Source organism: Labeo rohita, chromosome 13, assembly GCF_022985175.1.
Source record: "Labeo rohita strain BAU-BD-2019 chromosome 13, IGBB_LRoh.1.0, whole genome shotgun sequence".
Taxonomy (NCBI): domain Eukaryota; kingdom Metazoa; phylum Chordata; class Actinopteri; order Cypriniformes; family Cyprinidae; genus Labeo; species Labeo rohita.
In genome coordinates this window covers 12673942-12701010 of record NC_066881.1, presented here as the reverse complement: position 1 = coordinate 12701010, position 27069 = coordinate 12673942, and the positions used below count along the sequence as shown (strand labels likewise).

Genomic DNA, 27069 nt, shown 5'->3' with positions numbered 1-27069 from the left:
GAGAATATGTGCGAGAAAATGAGCACGAGTCCCTTTTTTAGCGAGATGGTTCTTCTTTCATGCCGAACTGAATCAGAAGTGCCGTTTCTGTCTCTATCTCGTGTCATTCACCCTACATTCCCTTCATGGGCGAATATCTCCATGACGACCCCATCCTCTGTCTCTCCATCTCCGGTCTCTTTCGCCCTCTCTCTCTCTCTCTCTCTCTAGTGTGCGTCATGAAGATGAAAAGTGCCTAATCCCCTTGTGGAACTCAGTCTAACAGACACACATGCAGAATCCCAGCTTTTGGGAAGACGTCACACACAAGCGCGTCACTCTCTCCGAGTGAGCGCGGCTTTACAGCGGGAAGCGGCGGATGGAGAAGGAAGAAGAGAGAGAGGGAGGGTGGCGATAAACGCTTATTGTTCTTGAGGAGCCTGAACTGGAGGTGTGGCATCTGCCGGGCGTTGTCGTGGAGACAGAGTGCTGGCTGTTCCCTCTTCCTCTTAGCTGATCGCTCAGACGCTGATCACAGGGACGCTGATCCTTATGGCATCTAGAACAGCAGCCACAGGTAACCAGCAGTTGAGCACGTAAGCACGTAAGCCTACCTACGCCGTGAGGTCTGTGTGTGTTTGTGATAGAGTTAAGACTGTTTAAACTAAAAGACTTTAAAGTGCGCCTTCGTTTGCGACGCTCTGCATGTGGCAGGTAGGAACGGATCAGAGGTGTGTATGCGTGTGCATTGTGACTCATAAAGGGGAAAGTGGTGATGTATTCTGCCAGGGGTTTCAGCGAGCGCTGCTGCGAATTTCCCGCTGCGCTTTAGTGGAGAGGTGGGAAAAAGAGAGAGACACCGGAGCTAAGGAGACGTCTCTGTGATATTTCATCAGCGCGGTGCACGTAAGTGTGTCACTAGTTCACTTTGTCTGTGACGGTCAGGTGTCGTTAATGCGCTCGGTCTTAGCGGAGCTCCTTCGGCAGACGGTAGCCGCCGCGTTCACCCCCCCCCTCTTCAACGCTTCCGATCTCACGCGCTGATAGACTAGAAGGGCTCCGGACAGTGATGGATGCTGTTCATAGGTAAAGAGCAAAAAGTGTGGATTTCAGGGGGTGGAGAAGGACAGGTTCGGGGCTGTCAGACACAATAAAGAAGACCTGCCTTCGGGAGAGACACGCAGAGCTTTTGACTGACTGACTGAATAAGTAAGTAACTTACAGGATGAATTATAGTGTCAGGGTGTGATTCACCCATTTGCATTTTCATCTTATCAAAGTGTGTCGTCACATGTGGCGAGAGCACGATTATTTGGTTTAAATCACGTTAAGACAAAATAGAAACTCAGCAGATCTCCAGGATATGCAATTCCATTTTCACATCCATTAGGCGCTGAAGGAAGAGGGGGGAAAAAAGAGGGATTGAGAAAATGGACCTGGCAAGTTGATACGAGGCTATTTAGAGGTGTAGACCTTCTGTAGTTTTCGTTTTTAAAAAAAAATTGTGAATGTAACTTTTTGAACTTGCTGTGAATTAGTACATTCATGAATGAGTCGAGTGTGCTTGATGTATAGAGTATTGTAATAGAGTTTGTAACACAACTTAAACCGAGAGAGTCAAGACGTCTTCGTATATTCCAGATCATCATGTTTCTGTCTACACCCTAACACCTTCTGATGTATTATCCTTTATGTCCGTCCTGATTAAATCACAGCATCGTGTCGCAATCACCCCCCAGAGAAACGGTATTCTTTACTTTCAGAAAAAAAAAGTGTTCTACCTCTTTACCATTTTAGCTCCTAATTAGGCTCTAGGGGAAATGTTCTTTAATGTGGTTTATTACATGGTAATTACCATGTAATTATTATGTAACAAACGTAGCACACATTTCACAGTGTTAAATAGGTTTAATCGCTTCTTTATTCTCCTCGTCTAAGCCACACCAACAGGTCTGAATTGACGTTGTGTGCGTACTGCTTTTATTTTGCTGACACTTTGTACTAACTGGACTGTAAAACAAAGCGTTTTAAGCAAAGCAAAATGGTTTACCAAGATTAGTGCTGCTATATTTGAGAAAAGCCTCCAGATTGCTTTTACAGAAATTCACAAATGCTGCAAGAACTGAATGGTATTTTAAATGATTGCTCAGTGAATTAACTTGTTTTAAATGTTAATGTAAACACTGGAGACGTAAAATTCTGCTGCTGTTTGAAATGCTTTCAGGAGGCATGCAGAAATGCATTTACATTAACATAAATACATTTGTCTTGTATACTTTTTGTACGCCGTGTCTTACACTGCCAAAGTGACTTATTAGAATGTGCATATATTGTATTGTTAAAACCACCCTTCAGCAGGATGAAAAATATATGAATCAGGAAGAAAACCAACAAGAAAGTGCCACTGTCTGAAGAAATAGTTATCTGATTCAGATTTATTTAATAGATGTGGTTAATAATGAGTGTGTTTATTTTCCTTGCTCTTTCTGATTTATTTATTTATATTACAGTTAATTGGATGTATACTTTTTACACTGTTAGCATGGCCTAATGGGAGGTTTGGTCTCTAGTTGGTTTACTGTTTTGCTTTAATTGCCTATGTATCTTAATCTCTTAATGATTCGTCAATCGCTTCGATTTTTCGATTATAAGCAGTTCACTTCCCCATAGTCTTGGCTCAGGCTCAGACAGGACACGACTGTGTTTGTTGTGTGACAACATGGTTGCAAACAAGTAAATAGCTATCTACCAACAAACAGCCGACTAAGAGTAAAGACGTTTCTAGATGCGGAAAGGTGGGCATCTCTCCCTGTTCTGTAACGCAGCTTACTCACAGCAAACTAGCACAGATTTACTAAGATCTTGAGAACTAGTGGCAAGTAATGTAAACCCTACCTCCCCTGGAGACTTGCAAATCACAAGTCTGTTTCTCCAGAGCCAAGCCTAATAAGTCTGACAGTTTATCTGGCTTCATTAAGGAACTTTGAGGGATGCCAACAGGGTTACAAATTAGACACACTAGTGTTAACAATCTGCAGTATATACCAGGGGCATATGGGGTGGATATGCAAGAGATGTCTAAGGGATCAGAGCAGTATGCTTACTGAACTGTACCAGATTTTACCTGGAGTTTTTTTTTTTTTTTTTTTTTGAGTTTTATATTATGAAGTCTGTGTTCTCTCTCACTCCACATATTAAACACTGTTAAAGTCCCCATGAAATCACAATGGAAGTTTTTTGGTTTTTAGTACAAATATGTTAACCTTGAGGTTATCTATAAGCTAGTCTGGTCTAAAACAATTACAAAGTTCTCATTTGCAAGATATATGCATTTAAAACTACAGTCTCTGATCTGTCTGAGGAAACAATTCAGGCAGTGTAAATATGCTTTTTATTGGGGTGAAAGTCAGTAAATCAGTGTAGAACACAAAATGTATCGTAACCATTGAATTCGACACTGAATGTTATATTTCATAGTGATTGTGTCTGTCATATGCTGTCAAATGTGGCTTTACTGAGCTCAACAGCTAGGGTTGCCAGGTTTTTGTAACAAAACCAGTCCAACTGCGTTCTGAGGAAAATCACTCCAAAATGTGAAAATCACCAGGGGGACAAAACCTGCTTCCCCTCCAACAACAGGGGATTTCACTTTAACCTGTGGACTAAAAAATATCCTGCGGAAGCAGTATAAAAGTAGCCCAATTCTGCAGGAAAACCGCAGACTTGGCAACACTGTCAATGGCTCTGGCCCAAGCTGTGATATAAATGAAAAAGGGGGGCAGGACTGCTTAATATGTCTTCCTGTTTCAGTTGAAATTACGTCAACACATAGAATAACACTGCGTGTTTCAAAACACTTTTGTGGACCTTTAATAGACGTTTAGCTGTCAGAATAAAAAGGAATTTGTTAAATATCATTGGAAACTATTAATTATTATTAAAGTCCCAATAAAATCAAAATAATTTTTTTTTTTGTCTTTTAGTAAGAATATGTATGCCTTATGGTTATCTATAAGCTAGTGTGCTCCAAATCAATGACAAAATTTGCATTTACAAGATACAAGCATTCAAATCTTACAGTCTGTAACCTCCGCTAATGTGGAATAACGATTCTGATGACATCACCCTGCACTTCAGCTTCTCATCAAACTTTCTGTCCAATCAAATGCTCTCTAGAATCCAAAGCGTCCCGCCCCCTACACTATAAATAGACGTTAACGCTGTTGCTGAAATCAGTAACTGGTTCACAGAATTAGTATTTTCTATATGGCGAATGGCACATAGTGCAGTATATAGGGGATAGGGAACGATTCTGACAGTGTAAATATGCTTTCCATTGGGGTGAAAAAAGTCTGGTTTCGCACTCTGTCTGAATGATATATTTTATAGCGATATGGATAAGATTGTAGCTGTCATATACTGTCAAATGCGGCTTTACTGAGCTCAACTGCCAGGGTTGCCAGGTCTGCGTAACAAAACCAGTCCAATTGCATTCTGTGGGAAATAGCTTCCAGAATTGCTACAAAGTCGCATTCCAGGCCAGGGGGACAAAACCTGCTTCCTCTTCTGAGGACGGGGGATTTCGCTTTAAACTGCAGACTAAAAAATATTCTACAGAAGCAGTATTACAGCAGCCCAATGGCAACACAAAGGCTCTGGCCCAAGCAGTGAAATAAATGAAAAAAGGGGGGCGGGACTGCTTGATATGTCCACATGAAATCAAAATCCATTTTTTTTTTTTACTTTAAGTAAGAATATGTTAGCCTTAAGGTTATCTATAAGCTAGTGTGCTCCAAAACAATGATAAAATTCACATTTTCAAGATGTAAGCATTTAAAATTCAGTCTCTAACCTCCGCTTATATAGGTCAGCGATTTTGATGACATCACCTTGCACTTCACATCAAACTTACTTTCCAATCAAATGCTCTCTAGAATCCGAAGCGTTCCGCCCCCTACACTATAAATAGATGCTGCAGCTGAAATAGCTCACTTGTTCAGATTTAATATTGAAAGAAGACAGTATTGGACCCATCTTAATTCTACATTGAATTATATATTTTATAGCGATATGGATGAGATTGTGGCTTTCAAATGTGGCTTTGCCCAGGGTTGCCAGGTCTACGTAATAAAACCAGTCCCATTGCTACTCAAAAGTAGCCCAATTTTGTTCTTTGGGGAAAATGGCTATCAAAATTGCACCAAAACCTGCTTCTTCTTCAAGGATTGGGGATTTTGCTTCAACCCACGGACTAAAAAATGTTCTGCGGAAAGGAATTTGTTAAATGTTGAAAAACATTCATTATTGTTAAGAAATATTATTGTTTCCCTTGATTCCCCAAGTGGGGTTTTTCTGACCTGTGAATGAAGATGAAAAAAACTGGAATATGGTTGGATTGGAACAATTACAAATTATTTTCAGCAAAAAGAGATTAAATATTAAGATATAATATTGATTTTATGTTGGGCTAATTTGAGTTTCATTATAAGTACAGAATATGAAATGTAAGTACAAGGCCCACTGACCTAAATATTATAGCAACCTATCTCACAGGAGATATTATTACTGCATATTTTGCTATGGCCATAGTTTTATGAGAGCTTCTAAAAGCCTCGCAGAGCAGCTCGCGTATACATGCTAAGATAGCTAATATTCCCAATTAGACAGATTCATTATATTGTCCGAAGTATGACATGAAGGAAAAAAGTTCCTGCACTGAATCCTGTCTAAGCAAGTGTTTTTGCTTTTTAATTAGGCTTCCTTTCAAAGTGCAGATTGCACTGCTTCAACTCCACTGGCCCTGATGGCCTCCAGGAGCTTCCTGAGCATCCTCTAGAGAGACAGCACAGTAGCAGATTATTTTTTATTTATTTATTTTTTTTTTTTACCTAATTTATTCCCTCCATTTATGCTATGAGTCACCTTTGTATAACTAGTTTTGAATAACTCCTTTCTTCAGTATTTCTAAAGGGAGTTTTTTTCTCATATTCAGGAGTGGCCAGTTCTTGTATTTGTGCCTGAATGAACACTAACAATGTTCTCTGTGGTTCAGCCTTACATCTGCATGCTTTTCACACCCTCGGTGCCACCAACTACTAGGGTAGCTCTTGGTGTTTTTGTTAATATATTTGTTTCTCTGACTGTTCTTGCTTAACGCAACGCTGCATGGAGAATGAGGTCATATATTTGTTCCTCCAGCTCACTTGTTAGCTTGTTTGGGGACAAACAGTTCTCAAAGAGCTGAAGCCCGATAACTATCTCAGTAATCTGCATTATGTGCATGAATTAGCATATATCAGGCAACAAACTAAATATGCATGTGTGGCTGTGTCAGTCACGTCTGTATGTGAGATTTTGCGAGCTTTTGGCAGTTCCGTCAAGTTGATGTGAAACTTATGCAGCCACTCGCCAAAGTAATTTCACTTAGTGTCTCACTTCACTTATTTTAAATTAAATTGCCTGACCAGTGCCTTCCATTAAGTGTGCTACGGTTATTTAGAAAAATGATATGGGTGAAGCAAGGATATTGTAGGGGAAGATGTGTTTGTTTAATCCACTTGTATGCGAATCAGGTGATGTGTTTTGTTGGTGGCAGTGGTTTTTGCATTATCTTTATCCATCTAAGTACCAAGATTTTATGCCAGAGCTGGTTTGGTCTCATAATGGTAATGCACTCTATGGAATCAGAAACAGACTGCTTTTAAGAGCACTGCTTCTTAGAGCAGCTGACATAATCCTGATTCAATTCCCTGGAAATGCTAAGCAAGGATAGATGTTCTGTCTCACTTCCAAGAGAAAAGTGTCCTCTAGAGTGTGATCACCACCACAGAATCCTCATGACAATGATGTTTTCTGGTTGCCATCACCCAAAGATGTTATCCTTTCTTGCCAATTAGTGGTATTTTGTTTTTAAAATTCACTTCCATTCCTGAATTTGATTTGAATTTTGAATTGAGGATTCAAACAGCAACTAGAATGGCACAGAATTAGAAAATTAAATTAAAACTAAAAGAAGTAGATTTAAAATGAACTGAAATTCGAAATATACACTACCAGTCAAAAGTTTTTGAACTGTAATGTTTTAAAGACGTCTCTTCTGCTCACCAAGCCTGCATTTATTTGATCTAAAGTAAAGCAAAAGCAGTACAATTTATAAATATTTTTACTTTTCAAATTAACTGTTTTCTATTTGAATATATTTTTAGAATATAATTTATTCCTGTGATTTCAAAGCTGAATTTTTAGCATCATTGCTCCAGTCACATGATTATTATTATATTATTATTATATTATAACTAATTATTATTATATTGAAAACTGCTGAGTAGAATTTTTTCAGGTTTCTTTGATGAATAGAAAGTTCAGAAAAACAGTATTTATCTGAAATAGAAATCTTTTGTGACATTATAAATGTCTTTATCATTTCTTAATTTTCTTAATTTCTTAGTCTTAATATATAAATAAACATACCTGAATTTCTCTGAACTGTAATTCAGTAAATTTCACTTACAGGTATTGCAAATTCCAACAGAACGTCCTGTTGTGTGTTGCCAGATCAATTCAAATGTACAATTTTACACAACGCTTCTTCTAAATTACATTTTCTTACACCTCGTATGTTCTTTTCATTCTTCTCATATATTCTTCTGCTTTTTTTTATGTTGTGTCTTCAACTGTTTTCTCCTTAAATAATATCTGCTTCTCTCTTCAAGATTTACATTGTATTTTTATTTTCTAGATTACAAACTGTTAAATAATTCTTTAGAATACGCAAAACGTATACGGAAATGAACTCAAATTGAAAAAAGTAAAATATAACCCCACTTTTAACAAAAAGGAAAGTTTGTCAAAACAAAACTTAGCTTGATAGCACTGTTTAAACGTTTTTTAAATAAATGTCCCCCATTGAAATTGTTACTTCATTTATATATTTTATTTATATTAGCTCTACCATTTTTTTGGACCATGGTGGAAAAAAAAAGTAAATTCCATTTCTTAAAGTGGTCATCGCATCGATGCAAAGTTCACTTTTTCATGTTGTTTGAACATTAATGTGTGTTGGCAGTGTATGTACAAATCTACCCTATAATGATAAAAATCCATGCACTGATTTTTAATTAATCTGTAAAAATAATATTCCCTTTTTCAAATCGAGCCGTTCTCAGATGCCTGTTGGTGTGGCATCGCACAGACAGAGGCGGCTAAACACGGCTAAAGTAAACAAGCTCGTCACTCCACAGAGAGAAGAGAGGGGTGGGGCGAGCAGAGCTCATTTGCATTTAAAGGAACAACCCCTTACAATGAGAAGAGCTCATTTTGACAAGGTAAAAAGGGTGCTGTTTTACACAACCATTGAGAATTTTTAACCAAAGTATATTATAGACTTTCCATTAAGACCCTAAAGAATCATATCAACTTGTGGAAAATGGGCATCCGATGACCCCTTTAAAATTCCATTTTAAAAAATTCCAGTTTATCTTCTAGTGGGATTTGGTGTATTAAATTCAAATGTTCAAATTTTACACAACCCTATTGCATGGGAAAGAATAATACTGCAAATTGTGTGACTTGCTTTAAAACAACCAGATTTATGATTTTTGTAGAAAAATCCTCTAAGCATAGAGTTTCTGGTTTTGACTAGTAGCATTACACAAACACCTAGCCACCACACATTGCCTAGCAATGCCATGGCAACCACCCAGAACACCTTGCTATCACAGCAGTGACTTTTGCTTGTGCAACCACCACACACATTTTCTGCATGAAATGTATAGTCTGGCTCTCTGTTGTGTTTGAATATACTTAATTAAGCATAATTATTAAGTGATTAGATCACTTTTTAAATTAGAAGGAAAATAAATGTGAAAGGAAATAACTCCGAAGCATCGAAGTAAAACTTTCATACGCGGTTAGCACTGAGGTCCTGTGTGTGTGGGAGTGTGGGTGTGTGTTTATGTTTAAGGGTTAGTGTCTTGGTGGTGGATTTTGCCTGCAGGGTTAATTAGCATTGCAGAAGCAATGTCTGGAGGCAGTCGGCTCATCAAACCTCGCCTTTTCGCCGTCTCTCGCATCGTTTTCTTTTTTGTGTGTGTAATTGTGTACACTCAGAATGTTGTGTATGCAGACTGGTGGTGAGAGAAACCAACAAATGCCAAAGAAAGCCTAAATGATTTTACACAACGCTTCCAAATTACATTTTCTTACACCTCGTATGTTCTTTTCATTCTTCTCATATATTCTTCTGGTGTGTCTTCAACTGAAATGAAGATTTACATTGTATTTTTATTTTCTAGATTACAAACTGTTAAATAATTCAGACAAATGCCAAAGGGAAAATATAACCCCACTTTTAACAAAAAGGAAAGTTTGTCAAACCTGTTGGCCAAAATAAATGTTTTTTAAATAAATGTTAAATAAATGGTGGTGATGAGCACACACACAGACAAATGCCAAAGGGAGGAGGAAACCTGTTGGCCAAATAAACGTGCACACTGCACACATTAATGTTATTACCCAGGCGCGCAGGTGGAAAGATGAATCAGTATGCCTGATTTCTTTGTCTCGTTGTTTTTCTCTTATGCATTACAACATGTTCCTCTTTTTTAAATTGCCTCTTCTTACCCCTTATATTCTCCTCACCAGCTCCTGTTATTATATCTTTGGATTCCTTTTTCTTCAACTGTTTTCTTTTCCCTTACATAATATCTGTGTTTCCTCTGAGGGCGTTTGAGCTTCACTCTTCAAGATTTACATTGTATTTTTGTTTTCTGATACTTTAGAGATTACTGTTAAATAATTCTTTAGAACAAACAAAACATAGAAATGATCTCAAATTGAAAAAAGTAAAATATAACCCCAATAAGTGTCATTTGACTAATGTCATTGTGCATGGTTGTATTATTTACGTAATTTTACATGAAAAAGGCTAACCAATAGTCATATAATATTGATACAGTATATATACTAGTAATCAACAAAGCTAAAAATTTGAAGAGTAAGAAAATATATTCTGTTTGTTGTTATTAACAACATGAAGTGCATTAAACATTACATTATCAGGGTTTCCCTGCAATAATAAAAATAAAATGCCCAAAAAATGCCAAATTAAAATAAGGCATTAAAAAAAACATGGTAACCCTTTACAATAAGGTTCATTAACTAACATTAGTTAACTACATTAGTGAACATGAACTAAAAATTAACAGTATTTCTACAGCATTTATTAATATTAGTTAATGTTAACTTCAGCATTTACTAATACTTATTGTTAAAATCAAAAGTTGTGTTTATTAACGTTAGTAAATGCACTGTGAACTAACATGCACTAACAATGAACAACTGGATTTTTATTAAGTAATATTAACAGATTAATAAATGGTGTAATAAATGTATTGTGCACTGTTTGTTCATGTTAGTTAATACATTAATGTTAATGAATTACACCTTATTAAAAATCTGTCAAAATAAACATTGCTATTGTGTGAATATGTAATCATGTAACCAATAAAAAAGTAAATGTAATCTGATTCCAAGTATTTAAAAATGTACTTTAATCTACAAGTACTTAATTTTTAAAATCTGATTACGTAATCCAGATTACATGTAATTATTTACTATCCAGCTCTGTTAAAACTAAATTATTATACTATACTATACTATACTATGCTATTATAATTTAATTTAATTATTCTAGGGCTGTCAAACGATTAATCACGATTAATCGCATGCAAAATAAAAGTTTGAGTTTGCCTAACATATATGTGTGTATGTGTGTAATTATTATGTATATATAAATACAAACACATTCATGTATATATTTAAGAAATATTTACAAGTATATGTATTTATTATAACTGTAATAAAATTTATATTATATATAAATTAAAATATTTTGTACATAACATATTTCTCTTAAATATATACATTGATTTGTTTGTATTTATATATACATAATAATTACACACAGTACACACACATATATTAGGCAAATTAAAATTAGCCAATTATTTTTTATCCGAGTAATTGCGGTTAATCGTTTGACAGCTCTAAATTACTCATATTATAAACTATATTATATATTTTAATTAGTGTAGAAATGTACACTGTAGAATAATGTAACAAATATAATAGTTTATAATATGAATTTAAAAAATTCAGTGTAGAAATTTTTAAGCAAGTAAATAAATAAATGTAAAATTTAGAATGTAGAAAAACTGAAATAGTATTTTCTTATAAAACAAATAATAATCTAAAATAATATATTATTTTGTTATCATTATTATTATTTTTAATATTTTATAAACGTTTCATGTCTCGTAAATCATGTAATCCATATTTTCAGTTCTAAATTACCATATTTGAGAAAAAAGTTGCATCACTGGATACTACTGTCGGTCATTTATTACTGTCGTTTATATTGAAAAACAGTTGTTAAATATTATATTTTTCCTACTTTTCTCTTCTCTTTCCTTTCTGTGAACAGTAAACCCTTCCAATTTTGTCAATCTTTTTGAAACTGTTAGACCGCTGAGGCAGACCAATATAAAATGTCAAATTTTTAAAATCTTTTTGTCATTTCAACAACAAATTTGGCCATTTCTAACCATTTTTAATGATCCCCTTCAGCGCCTGTAGTGGTTACAGCCCTATATTGATTACAATTTTATATAGACTTTAAAAGTAACAGGGGTAAGGTAATACTTCTGCTAATCGACCAAGAAGACAGGGTTATTTATCTCAAAATGGCAAATATTGAGCTACGAATGAGCTTTGGGTGTATAAACATTTATGTGCTTGTATTTTATGCTTATTAGTATCTAAGTTAAAAGTCCTGTCATTTGAAGAACAAATGCTGACGGGCTTGACAAATGCACCCTAAATTAAGGCATTAGCAGCTGAGCCCAGACACCCTACTGATTGTGTACAGAATGTCCGTTAAACATAAACACATTGCATCAGCGCTGCCAGCGAGACAGCCACAGATGTACACAAACACGCACGCACGCATAAACACGCTCATTTATACCAATAAGGATAGCTGACAGCATCCAAACATGTATGAAACACAGTATTCTCCTATACTTCCTTCTTGTGGGGGAGACGGTCATCCTAATAGCACAGAAACTCAAATGTGCGAAGCAACACGCTCCGGCAAAATCATTTGGGTATTATTAAAGTATTCAGCGGATTCTCACCTGAGCTCTAGGGATATGAAACATTCAGAGATAAGGGTTTGATTGACAGCTCGGTTGCCATGGGTGCGGAGCTACACGGGGTTTCAGTCTTGTGCAGTGTGAGAGACGTGTGAAGAAGCGAATGTGTAATAACGCAGAGATCAATAGCAAGAGTCAATAGAGCTCCACTGGGCTGGATCAGAGCATCGTAGAGATACTACAGCATGTCGTCTGAAAGCGACACGCAGGGAACACACACAGCCCGTGGCACCTACATTTAGACACCTCTGTATGAAATGATCACCAAATGTAGTTCAAGCTCGCGCTGTAGCGCTGAATTAAACATGAGATCCTTAGACCCCGAAGGATCAAGGTCAGCACACACGCACTCTCTCTACCTGATATATGTACATATGCATGCTTCGTTCGGCTTCACGAACATCCCCAACAACAAACTTTTGCCTTTTCCCCCCATACGGTCTCAAATAACAGCCTATACGCACACGCACCCGGTGGGAGACGGGACACTGCGCTCTCAGTGGCTGTGGTGGTTTCACTCAATGAAAAATGGATGAGACTAAAATTAGATAAACTAAAATTAGACCAAGTTAATCTGCAGAATGTCCTCAAAGTAAGAGAAACCACAGGCTTCACAATCGTCTTTGGAAGCGAGACGCTGATGTAGAGCAATGAGGAGACACGGACGGATTGTTTTCCACAGCTCACCTGCAGTGTACGAGGAAAAGCTCTGATCTTTACTTTGATAAGAGGACAGAGAAAGTACATTCTCACAAATAAAAATCTGGGAGGGCTACTGTAGTGTGATCTCTGCGCACCTCTATTGTTTGATGTCTGTATGGGGGTGTTAGCTAAGGTTAAAGTGGACGTTCTGGCATCTTTGATTTGAGAAAAGAAAAAAATATGTATTGTCAGTTTCAGTACATTTCATTTATTTTATGCTCCAGTTCAGTAAACACAAAAGCAAACTTTTAAGCATATTCTTCATTCTTCTTTTTCCATTTTTATTGTACAAAAATAAAAAATTAAAATATTAGATCTGCTATATTCTTTTGAAGGAGTCATGAACTGCCTTTGTTTTTTATTTTGTACTGTTCTCTGAGGTCTATTTTCTGTCCTGTTTTGACCCCCCTCATCTAATCGCTCTGTTTGTATAGGCATGGCAGATGATGCCCACTGATTTGATTGGCTAACACTTGTGTATGTTTGACAGCCTACATTCTTCATAGATGAACACTACTGTGATTTAGGTCAAAAACGCATAATTCAATACATATCAAATGATCTGTAATAAAAGACACAACAACAGTGACCATGTAATGAAAAGAGTTACTCACACTTTTGTTGCATTACTGTCAGATCCAACATAGGTGGCACAGCATTGTCTTTTAGTTTTAATCTTTTTGAAAATCCCCCATTGAATTGTGTCTCGTCTGTAAACAAATCTGCCAGAAAATGTCAAAAAAATGTCAAATGTAAAAAATTTTATTTCATTAAAATAAAGTTCATTCACTCTTTTCTAATGTTGGGATCAGAAGGAAGGCAATGCGAACAGTGTTTTTCCACAACTTGGCACTGTACTTGGCAGTGTACAGCGTCTTATTGTCTTCAAAGCCATCTTTATCATTTGGTTTCTGCATAGACCTGTGTGTCATTATTTACACTATGGGCCATATCATGCACTTGGTGCAGTGCGGCGCCAGGCGCGACGCAAGTGTTTATTGCCAGTTTCAGCTCAACGCAGTTATCATTTTCATGTCCTGCACCACGTTGTTTAACTACCAAATGCATTTGCGCTGATTTTGTGCGCTCATGGGCCTGCTGGTCTGAAAACAAGTGTTTAGGCGCATTGTTTGCTATTTTGATGCAACTGAAATAGACTGCACTTGACCAACTGAAACCTGGTCAAGTGTACCTGGTAAAGTGCACCTGCGCTGTGCACTTTAGACATGATTGATAAAATAGGGCCCATGTGCATGAATCAGTGGGCGGGGCTAAACAGGCAGTGTTGTCTAAACAGGCATTGATCTTTTACAATGGAGGCGGTGCTTATCCACACTATTACATCATAGACTAGAACATTCCCAAAAGCTGTTGTTTTGACAGATTGGCTTCAATATAAGCTGTTTTTAGACTAACAACAAAGTTTTGAGTTCTGAAACTTACAAGATGTTTTTATAGCGCAATGATGGCTTATATGTCAAAAGACCAAGGGAATTTTGGTTTATCAGTTCATGATCCCATTAAGTTGACACAATATTTTATTCATCCATCATTAGTACTGTTAGACGAATAAACTTAAAGCCAAACATAAAGCTATTGCTGTCAATAAAATAACTGTGACGAATATTTATTTTATTTATGTATTTTTTCATTAAACATCATTATAATTTATTATTAATTTTTAGTTTTTATTTCAAAACCAGCTCTGTTTTGGTGAAGGGTTTGAACAGGTTCTGTTTTTGAGTTATGTTATATCTTATGCTCTCAGAATAAAAAAATTTACAAAAGCTGTTACTGGAGCATTACCCTTTTAAAAGGTACACCTTTTTTACCTTATTTACACCTAAAGGGTGCATATTAGTACCTAAATGGTATATAGACTATGAGTACCTTCTGAAAGATGACAACCTTTGTATAAGGTGACCATACGTCGTCTTTTTTTCCTTGACACGTTGTGACCAGGATTTCTATATTGCCTAAAATATTCAGGTTTTGCCTTTTTTTCTATACTTGCGGAAGGTAATGATCGAAAAGTAGTTGAACCAATAACATGCAAGTATTGTTCATAATCGAACAATCATGAGTTGGGATCTACAGAGATTGGTCAAAGCAATGCAAATACATGTACCTATGTGACCCTGGACAACAAAACCAGTAAGGGTCAATTTTTTAAAGCTGAAGAAATAAGCCTTCCATTGATGTATGGTTTGTTAGGATAGGACACTGTTTGGCTGAGATATCAATCTGAGGGTGCAAAAAAAAAAACAACAACAAAAAAAAAAATATTGAGATAATCACCTTGAAAGTTGTCCAAATGAAGTTCTTAGCAATGCATATTAAAAAATATCTTCATGGAACATTATCTTTACGTAATATGATTTTTAGCATTATAGGAAAAATCACAATTTTTGACCCATATAATGTATTGTTTGCTATTGCTACGAATATAGCCTGGCTACTTATGAATGGTTTTGCGTTCCAGGGTCACATATTAGGTGGGTTCGTCTTGAAGTGACCCTGCGCAGACGATTGGAGTATGACATCAAAGTACCATGAGAGTGATTCGAAAGCATAAGGAGCTGTCTGTTCTCTACAGCTCTCACTTTGATGTCATGCAATGATCGGATATTTTAGGCAATAAAGAAATCCTGGCCAGGACAGGTCTGGGGAAAAAAAGAACATATGGTCGCAATACCTTCGTACCATTTTTTTCAGATAGTGTAAAGATTTGGAATCACCAGCAGATTATAGGATTCCCCAAAACCTCCAAAATCCCAATTTTATTCCCTATGTGTAAGTGATGATCATTGAGGGTATTTCTGAGCGGTACACTCAGCTGCCTTGTCTGTGTGTTGTAGAGAGCGTGACAGATTGCTTTTGTGAGATAAAGATTTTGCGAAAGACCGAGAAGAATCTGTTCTCTGCCGTGTGACAACATATCCTCTCAAATAATGTCTTATCTCAATTCCCAAAAAGAGGACTTTGTAATGATTAATTGATAAACTTTGCCTTAGAAATGAATCTCTAATCCAGACACCTTTATCAAGAATCACATCAATGCTCGTGCGCTCCCCTGCTGCTGATACTGTCATCAGTTTGGCTGGGATGAATTGAATTATTAACTCATTAAAACTTAATAAACTTCTCCTGTCAGTGAGCTGCTCCCCGTAACGAACCACAGGCTTAGCGCTGCCCCCTGATGTTCCACCCAGACGCGTCCTCTGTCTTCATTCTGACACTCACGCTGGCAGGCCAACATTTGACGTGTCGCGTCGCGACAATCCTGATGGAGTTGTGAATGAAACTGAGCGCCGCCAAGGTTGAGAAATGCTCCTCTTGTACAAGCAAGGACATTTGCAGTCACACTCCTTGAAAAGCAGAACATATGTGGCTGCAGATTTTGTGCATGCATTGATATAGATTTTAAAGAAAAGCATAGCCTGGCTCTTACTAATCAGTGTTCGAATGAGGCAACTGTATTCGTCATGCAGGGTTTGAGTCATTTAGGCCAGTGTGAGGCAAAATAGATTTTTAAAAGATTTCGCACCCCATCTTCCTCTTGGTGATTTTAATAAGTTACTTGCATTAGGCTTATACAAATAAGTAAGTTGTAAAAATGCACAGTAGATTATTTTTGACGTTGTAAAGCCACGTCTAAATTATACATTAGAGGAAAACTAGGCACAAGGTTTATTCCGTGCATGCAGGTCAATCTGTAGCTATATCGGTTATTAGAGCGCTCCATGGTGGCTTGCCAGTTCACTGAAAATTGTCTGCCCCATTTTTCAGCCCAGAATTATGACCATTTCTCTTTATGGTCATTTTAGAGCAATAATGGGAACAGATGCCTTTATGCTTCTGTTCTATTAATAATTAACTGAGAATATGTGCATGTAACCTTTCCCCAAATTATGCCCTTTGATAATCATGTTTTCAAAGCAGTTACTACACTCATCTCTCTTTCATTATAATTAGAAATGCATCATCTTGTAGTATGCAATAGTGTGGATCATATCTAAGGGAGTGTTTAAAATATTAAAAAGCCTAAAAGTGAGAAACATAGAGAGATGTATATAATCAAGAAATGTTGAATGGGTTTGGTGGGTGTTGTAAGATGTAATTATCCATTCCAAAGCCAACCTTGGCTTTTACGATGCAGGCATTCATTTTTAATTACGAGACTAAATGGCTGTAGTTTAGATGGGCGTTTAAATGATGCATTCTCATGCAAGATAGATACCTCAGAAAATGTAAAAGCTCCCCTGCTGGTGATTCTTATCTGAGAGGCTTTGTGTTCGATTTTCATATTGTCTGGGTGTATTTCAACCCATTTTATGTTGGTGGGAAAGTGCCCAGGTTCCCACAATTCTTAAATTTTATATCGTATGACTATTTTATTGTCTTACAGTTAATAAAGTAGACTCTCCCTCATCTGCCCTAATTACCTTGTGATTTTCACATGGACATAAAACATGTAGACAGTCTACGTATCTAATCTAAATTACACATTTGTGATGCGAGCCTAGCAGACCTGTGGAATGCCTGCCTTTTGCTTTCCTCCATTATTGATTTCGATTGGCAAAGCAGGACTTGTGCCAAGGGAGCATGGGGTTTCCATGGTTATGGCATGTTTGGAGATGTCTTTCTGAAAGCAGGTTTTGTGTGTGAGTGTGTGCGTATGAGAGACAGAGAAAGAGACGATCGATGCACCACAGGGTTCCTATCAGCTAGAATCAGGAGAGGTCTTGCACAGAGGAGGTGTTGGGAAATTGGGACGGAACAAAGGACACAATGTGCATGTATGTGCATTACAGGGGTCGTTCGACAAAACACAGGCTTATTTCTGTCCCTCATGCATTTATAGAAATAATAAACAGCTGATGAAAACTTTTGCTATCAAACATTTTTATAAGCATATCCAAAAAAACGAAAACAATGTATTTATTATATTTTCATTTAAGTATATTATAAAATACAGAATCCGGGCTTCCATTCAAAGTTTGGAATTTAACTTGGAAAATTGGAATGTCGCATAAAACATTTGTAAATAAGCATAATTTCCATCCGACGAGCCAAAAGAACAAAATCGTCACTTCTTGATAAACTGGCACTAAATATCACTAAGAAAAGTGGGAGAAGCCACTGAATATAATCATCTTCATATATAATAAATTGCGCCTCAGACAAAACTAAATAAATGCGGTCATTGCACCAGTGTTCATTTTGTTGATGAATAATTTTTGTTAATGGCATTTTTTCACCGACGTAAACGAGATGATAACGAAACAAAAACTTGTTTTGATTGACAAAAATCTATTGACATTTTTGTCAACGAATAAAAACCACACTCTCAGAAGAAAAGGTACAGTTCTGTTGCTGCTAAACAGTACATATTAGTACCTTAAAGGTACGTTTTAGTGTTTTGAAAGTACATATTGGTACCTTAAAGGTACATATTAGTACTTTAAAAGTACATATTTGTACCTTTTCACTTTGTACCTTAGGGTACCACCCCAGCGACAGAACTGTACCTTGTTTTTCTGACAGTGCAGACGAAAATGTTAGGGATGGACGATTTAGGAAGAGATTCATTCAGATTGAATCTACTGTGTGGTTAGGACATCAGATGTGTACATCTGAACTGTATACTAGCCTATTTATCTATCTGGTGGGACATAAGCTAGCATGCAATTGCTGCTTGTCTCATAAAACATTCAAAAATGTCAATATTTGAGAGTAAGAGAAGAGCAGACATATGGATAAATTTGGCGACGCAAAGGAAAAGAGAACTCAATTAGGTCCGGTTTTCTGAGTGCAGACACTGAAGCAGTGTCTCTCACACAACACATGAGTACTCTTTGACATCGCATGAATGGAGAAATACACACTAAATTATATTGAATTGTCCGTTTTGATGAGTATTCACATAAAAACGTGGTTACGTCTTAGGTGAACATAATTTAGTTGCTGTTGTCTGTGGCACTGATGTTAATCAAGCAAAAAAAAGAGACAGAAAATCACCAAATGCTCTTGACTAAATCCATGTTGTAGCCCTAATAAATATTAATTTATATAAATAAATATGTCTGCTTGAAAGAATGAAGAATGTGGTAAACAGGTTGTTATAAAAATGCATAATTAGTCTATATAACCATTGGAATTTTATTAAAAAGAAGACCATGTTCTTCTTTCTTTATGAGAAGTGGTATCATTTAATTTTAATATAAATGCTTGTTGCATATGTCAGCAGTTAAATCTGTGTCTCTCATAAAACCTTAATATCAAACCTATACAATGAGTTTGCTCATTTTAGAGAAATGATTAATAAATGCATTACACTGTAACTAAACTCATTAGATTTTAGCCGACTAAATCTACTGTAGATTTAGTCAACTAAAATCTTATGATATAAAACAATTCAGATTACTAAAGTATGACTAAAACTAAATGGCATTTTAGTCAAAAGACTGTGACTAAGACTAAATCAAAATTTGCTGTCAAAATGAACACTGTTGGGTACGCAGTTTTGTAAGAGAATTCTGGGAGGCAATAATACAGAAATACATTGACAACAGACTTCGCTTGGGGCATTCTATAATGACCATAACAACAATTCAGATGCTGTGCGACAAGATTGGTCCGCTGGTTGAGCCCAAAGTATACTTCACATTTTACGCATACACGAGGGACAGTGTACGGCAGTACAGTGTGCGTGACGCAAATTTTGTCATCATAATAGTATGAGCACCATCTGATTTTTGTACTTTGTACACACAGGTCACACATGCGCATTGAAGTTATTTTGCAGTAATCAGTTGTTCCACAGGGTGGCAACACTGTCCTGGGCCGTTGCTTCACAGTAGAAAACAAAAGTAAAGAGATGAAACAAAAAATAACGGAGATTGCAACAACAACAGACGTTCACATTGACAAGTGCTTGAGAGTGAGGGTATGAGACAACTCAGCTTTGGTTTAAAAGGTCATAACTTATAGGAGAATATAAAGCAGACACTGGACATGGATTAAGCTTTCTAGAGCACAGGTACTGACCATCCGCATTCGTGCACAACATCAAATGAAGTGTACTTTGAAGGGCTACATGTTCGGCTGTACGCATACACTAGCGTACATGTACAAAAACTAAGTATATTTTGGGCTTTAGTCAGGATATGCCATCCCATAGCGCAAATTCAGCCCAGGATTGTGACTTTTTGATGCAAAAACCACCTTAAGCGAACATAAAAACTTTTTTGTGAATTAAGAGGTTTTTTTTTTCCTAAATTTGGTATTTCCATCACTTGCTTCTGATGCAATATTTCAAAATGCATATTAAATTAGTTCACTTCCAGAACAAAAATTTACAGATAATTTACTCACCCCTTTGTCATCCAAGATGTTCATGTCTTTCTTTCTGCAGTTGTAAAAAAACATTTCTTAAGGAAAACATTTCAGGAATTATCTCTATATAGTGGACTTCAATGGTGCCCCCAAGTTTGAACTTCCAAAATGCAGTTTAAATGCAGCTTCAAATGGCTCTAAATGATCCCAGCGGAGAAAGAAGGGTCTTATCTAGTGAAACGATTGGTCATTTTCGAAACAAATTGACAATTTATATACTTTTTAACCTCAAATGCTCATCTTGTCTCTTCTCTGTGATGTGCATGTGTAGTCTGTGTAATCTGGGCACATACAATTAGGGTATGTTGAAAAACTTCCGTCTCGTTTTCTTCTCCAACTTCAAAATCGTCCTACATCATTGTTTTATCTTTTTTTGTAAAGTGAGTTTGATGTTCTTTGCACATTCACTTTGTAAACACTGGGTCGGTTCTTCTGCAGCAATGTAGGACGATGTTGAAATTGGGGAAGAAAATTGAGATTGGAGATTGGAGTTTTTCAGCATACCCTAACTGTCTTGAACCAAAAAACAGAGTTCACACAGAAGTAGACAAGACAAGCTTTTGAGGTTAAAAAGTATATAAACTGTCCATTTGTAATGAAAATAACCGATCATTTCGCTAGATAAGACCCTTTTTTCTCGGCTGGGATCATTTAGAACCATGTGAAGCTGCACTTAAACTGCATTTTGGAAGTTCAGACTTGGGGGCACAATTGAAGTCCACTATATGGAGAAAATTCCTGAAATGTTTTTTTTTTTCTCAAGAAACATAATTTCTTATAAACTGAAGAAATAAACACATGAACATCTTGGATGACAAGGGGGTGAGTCTAAATTATCTATATATTTTTGTTCTGGAAGTGAACTAATTCTTTAAAACAGGGTGATGGAAAAATAGGTTGAGTCTCTAGGTCAATGGTTCTCAATCAGGAAAACAGAAAAATCTGGATGTTACCTGAAATTATATTTTGTTGTGCCCCTCAGTAACTATCGTTTTTATTGAAGAACAAAAATTTCTGGAAATTTCTAGAAACACAAACTGAACTCTGAATTTATTATATCAATATACCCAGTTTCTGTTAAAAAAAAAAGGAGGATTAAAAAATTTGAAAACAAGCCTATACCATACCCCATAATTTTCATTTAAAATGACCTTGTAGAATGACCTATTTTGTACAATGATCTATAGCCTCAGAGTATATGTGTACAGTATGCATGTTTACATTACCCTGAGTAATATATCATATTTCTCTATCTCTGTTGTCTTTCTGTAGGTGGCCATGCTGTTCTCTCCGTTCTCTTGTGCTCTGGGGCTCTCCCTCCTGCCACTCCTCCTGTTTCAGTGCCCCACCCACGCCTGCCCTGCCCGCTGCGAGTGCTCTGTGCCCACGCGTTCTGTGTCATGTCATCGCAGGCGGTTAGCGCAGGTGCCTGAAGGCATCCCTATAGAGACAAGGGCATTGGACCTTAGTAAAAACCGGCTGCGAATTGTGACGCCACAGAACTTCTCCTCACTGCTGTTGCTAGAGGAGCTAGACCTCAGCAACAACCTGTTGTCATCTGTGGAACCTGGCAGCTTCCGCGCTCAGCCACGGCTACGCTCGCTCCGACTGCGCAGCAATCAGTTGACTCTGCTTCCGCGCGGTGCACTGGCTGGCCTCAGCGAGCTCACTCTGCTGGATGTCAGTCAAAATCGTCTTGTTATTCTGCTGGACTACGGTTTTGAGGAGCAGCGGAGGCTGCGGGTACTAGAGCTGAGTGATAATGAGCTAGTGTTTATCGCCCCACGGGCCTTTAGCGGCCTGGCATCCCTGCGCTCTCTAACGCTGCAGCGATGCAACCTGAGCACAGTGCCCACGCATGCTCTCGCACATCTGCATGGTCTAACCAGCCTGCGGTTGCGGGACTTAGGCATTGCGGAGCTTCAGGCACACGCGTTTAAGGGTCTACCACGACTGAAACACCTGGAAGTGGACCGCTGGCCTTTGTTAGAAGGGTTTCCGACCTCCGCTTTGCAGGGGCTGAACCTCAGCACACTGTCCATTACCCACACCAACTTGACGTCCGTGCCAGTGGTGACGCATCTGTTGTATCTAACGCATCTCAACCTGTCTTACAGCCGTATACGTGTCCTGCCAGCAGGGTGGTTGCGAGGAATGGACCGGCTGGAAGTCATACGTGTGCGACAGTCTAACCTGCTCAGCGTGGAACCCCAAGCCTTTCAAGGAGCCTCCTCACTCCGCCTTCTTGACCTTTGTTACAACCGCCTTTCCACGCTCGAGAGGAGTGTTTTTCCTGCTTCTGAGGCCCTGCAGACTCTTCTGATTGGCCAGAACCCATTAGTGTGCGATTGTCGTCTACGCTGGCTCCTGGAGAGGACTCCTCCATTGCTGTACGGTGATGTTCAACCTGAATGTAGTGCTCCTGCTCCCTTGGCTGGGAAGCCTCTAAGGGACCTGACGGAAACTCAGATCTCTCGCTACGTTATTTGCACCAAGCCCAGGGTTGTCTCCATGGCAAGTTACCCAGCACAAGCGGAAGAAGGACAAAGAGCTTGGCTATACTGCAGTTCAGATGGGTCTCCACCTCCTTCTGTGTCATGGCTAACACCTCACAGGCGACACATTACCACAAAGAGTACGGGAAGAATAGTGGTCCACACCAATGGCTCACTGGAGTTCCGCATGGCAGAGCCTCAGGATAGCGGCATGTACGTATGTGTGGCATCGAACCCAGCGGGCAATGCCACTCTGTCCATCACGCTTGGTGTTAAAAGTTCAGGAATCAGGGACAGAGCCCTTTACGCCAACCGCAGCTATCTATTCGACTCCGACTACAACAGTTCCCTGATTAATGGCACGGAGGAGTACACCATCAGGGTGGTGCTGGACTTCACCACCATCCTGGTCTCCACAGCAATGGGCTGCCTCAGCTTCCTGGGTGTTGTTTTGTTCTGTTTCTTGTTGTTGTTTGCATGGAGCCGTGGCAAAGGGAAGCACAGAGGTAGCGTGGACATTCAGTACGTCCCACGAAAGCGGAAAGGCGCAAACTCAGAACTTACAGAAACAAGCGGGCCCAGACGAGTCAACATGAAGATGATCTAAACTTTTTATACATGGCCGAGGATTTCACGGGTTGCATGGTCGCATTTGCGTGTTTGTTGGACTTTGTGAGTCTTTGGGTATATGTGCTGCAAAACATGCAAAGGATGTATTTAATCATGAGAGTTTACATGTGGTATCCCAATGAAAAAAAAGAAAGAAAAAGAAAAACGCCAAACCGTATAATGCGCGTCTTCTGCGATGCTTCATCTGTGGAAAGCATTATTTGGACAGTGCAGACGAGAATAAGTTCAAGTTATTGTATATATTTCATATTTGTGGGAAAGAATGGTATATTTCTATATACATATATATATATATATATGAATATATCTATTTACAGATACGTTACAATTACCTTTCAAAACGCTGCAAAAACTCAAGTTGTCTTCCCCAATAAGCAAAGTATCTACTGGAAAAAGCCTCGGCAGTGCTGTGTTGTGAAGTGTTTGGTTTTGCTCAGAATTCCTGTTCTCCTGGGACATCCTCTTCTTAGCAGAACCTCCGGGGGAACCGGAGAGTTTTCTGCCATTTTGTTGTAAAGATGTTAAAATGCAAGAAGCCGTTTGACATGGTGGGTTCCAGGGGCTGTATTTGTGACTCAGTGGAAGTCTGTGGAACTGTGTGAAAATGTTCTTTTCTTTTCTTATGTTCTGTCAAATGCTGCTCAAATGTTTTTACATACTAAATATCTGGTTATATTTTCCAAAGAAAATAAATATAAATCGTTCAGCTTGATAACCGTCATCTCAAATCGTATTCTTGCCCATGTCAAATAGATATGAACCTACACCTTGTTAGCCTTATTGCTTTTGGTGCCTCTCTGTATTTGTTTTCTTTATATTTCGCACAGCTATATTTTTACACACATATCCAGCTTCTCATGAAGCATAAATTGTCCTTTTACATGTTTTGTAAAATTTGGCATCTCACTAAAAAGGACGTCTCAAGTAGATGTGACTCAATTTCTTCAAACAAACACATAAATAGCAAATACTCCATTACAGTACAGTAGATGTCTTGGTGGTGACCTTTTTTAGAGCTCTTAAAAGCATGAAATGGATTTATATTTGTCCCTGTCTGCTTCCTTTGACGTCACAGCTCAGGATAGTCACTAGTGAAGGGTTTGGGATTGTGCATGTACTTGTGGTGTGATCAACAAATCAATGTAGTCGTGATGTCATTTTCCTACTTCTCTAGGGTAAAAAGACCTGGCTCAAAAAATGGTATTAAAAACAGTTCCCATGAGCAAGGATGGCAGACTTCCAGGTGGTCACATACCAGGCAAGCGGTTGCCGCTAAAATGAATGGGAATTCTTACTGATAGCTTTCTTCTGGTATTATTGACCTACTTGATTCAGGTGTACAAGCGCAAAGCTGCTAAAGCTTTATTGATTTTTACTTAGTAATCTAAATTGGTCAGGCAGGAGTATTTAGAATATTCATGCAATATTTCACAATTTCACATTTCACATTCATATCCATTAATTTGATGGGTGAAACTCACACTCCTCGGTCTGTAATTATCTGTAGTACATTCATATTATATTTCTTTTGTTGTACTGAATACAAAGGACTCCTCCTCTCGTGTCTTAATTTTTTTTTCAATACATAAAGGCCTAAGCTATATTTGTTTGATTTTGTCTATGGTGTCATATGATTCCTTGTTCTACAAGTGTCATTTTTAAAATCCTCACTCCAAATCTTGATGTCAGATGTATTACATCTAAGCATTTAATTACCTACTTCTTGTCGTTCAGGTTAGACCTCGTACATTGCAACTTGAAGCTATATTTCTACTGTATTTCTTCCTGACTCCATCTTAAATCAATTTTAAAAAGGAAAGACCGATGGCTAAAAATTGTATTTGATATAAGCACTACACTAAATTAAATTTAGCCTATCCAAACAGATTATTATTTAGTCTTTCCTCCACTTAAACTGCTTTAGATTGATTGTATTACACAAAAGCGCAAGGACAGAGTTTTCCATCAAGACTACGTGCCTCAGGATACTACTTTTTGTCCTCTGTGCAAAAAGTAGTCCAGATGTATTAAGGAAACTGCAGGCCAAACCGTTAACCTCTATGTGCTACACTTCCCACTACCTTAAAGTACCCTGAAGGTTTGCTGGTCTTCATAAGCTTGTTTTGCTACTCAATCAAAAGATTCTAAATATACCTGAACTAATCATGTCCATGCCTATGACTCACAAACCGAAACAAAAGAAGTAGCTTTTTACGTGTGTGTTAGAGTGTGCGTCATCATCATATGACTACATGGTGCTCTGTGGTGAGTCCTTGACCTTGCAGTGTTCTGTCGGGATGCGTTTGAGGTGAAAATATGAGCAGGGGCCACTTTTCTATGTGAATGAGTCTTCCTCAGAGACGCATTAAAGTATCAGGAACTGATGCATAAAGGCTTGCTTTAAGACGGACCTGGGGAACCGCCTACTACGCAAAAGAAAATGCAAGAGAGAGACAAACATATTAGAAGGACTTCAGCACATCAGTAATCCAAAGAAGAGTCATTTATAAAATCAAATATTACTACAAACACTTAAACTTTAATTACTCAGACGTACCTTGAATTAATTTTGCCAAACAACATCCTGTCGATAACCTGCAGGGTGTTCAAACTGTGGGCTGCAGAGTGTGAGAATGATGGTTTGTTCATACCATGTCAGGTAAATAAATAATAAACTCAAAATCAAATCTGAATTGGGCATAACTTACCATACATATCTTTCACAAAGCACACCCCAGCGGTATTTCTTGTGCTGTTTTTCAGCTGACCTGCTCCTCATGCATTTCATGCTATCCGCTTATTAACTCATGACAACTAAAAATACTATCTCAAGAGGTGTTTATGAGTGCTATTTATTTATAACACTGTGTCTGTGAATCATAGTATCCCGGACTCCAAAATTTTATTTTTAATTAAATAAACTTTAAAGATAAATCACTGCTTAGCCATCTGAGATTTTGTTATGGAAATGATGATTATGATTAGCAGTAGTACCACTGTTTGTTGTTTTTGGGATTTGATAGCTGCACAATTCTGTATAAATTGAGATTTTTTTTTTCAAATAGAGATTATGATTTTCCCACGATTCCGAAATAACCAAATAACATTTACTTAAAGGCTGTGACAAAATGTTAATTGCTGCAGTCTCTTTAAAACAAATTAATTTGTATGAATTAGAAGAAAATTGTTTGATTAAATGATTCAATGACTCACTCATAAATACTTGTTTCGTAACTACATGAATCAGTGTTTTTGAATGAATCTCTTGAGTGAATAATTCAATGACAAATACATTCAAGTCACTTGTCGCCACCTAGAAGTGATACAATCAACATAATTGCTATTTAAAGAACCGATTACTTTTAAAAGGTAATTTACTCTTTTGATCATTACCATGGACATTAGTGTTTTATATCTGAACTATACTTTTATTTGAGTACTTCTGTGATAATATAAATTATTGTAATAAATAATACTGTGTTTGAAAACACTGTTTGTGAAGCTGTTTCATATCTAAACATAATAACTGCTTTCTCTTTGTCAATGTCAGCGTGAGCGCAGATCTGATATGACTTTATCAAAAGATTAATAGACATGGCCGAATCTTTGTGATTTAGAAATAAGATTGAGTGAGTGCTTGAATCAAAATTGTG

At 37.5% G+C, this 27069-nt stretch overlaps 1 protein-coding gene across 4 annotated transcripts; it reads left to right on the top strand.

The window, feature by feature from the left end:
• Positions 1 to 25913, top strand: lingo2b (leucine rich repeat and Ig domain containing 2b). Of its 4 annotated transcripts, none has more exons than XM_051125653.1 (2): positions 1 to 556; positions 21564 to 25913. In XM_051125653.1, exon 2 carries the CDS (start codon positions 21570 to 21572, stop codon positions 23391 to 23393), a length of 1824 nt encoding a protein of 607 aa, XP_050981610.1. In that variant the 5' UTR covers positions 1 to 556; positions 21564 to 21569; the 3' UTR covers positions 23394 to 25913. The 4 variants fall into 4 exon arrangements, with proteins under 4 accessions (XP_050981610.1, XP_050981614.1, XP_050981612.1 ...); XM_051125657.1 differs by lacking the exon at positions 1 to 556 and adding an exon at positions 656 to 885; XM_051125655.1 differs by lacking the exon at positions 1 to 556 and adding an exon at positions 1020 to 1188.
• The last annotated feature ends 1156 nt before the right edge of the window (positions 25914 to 27069 follow it).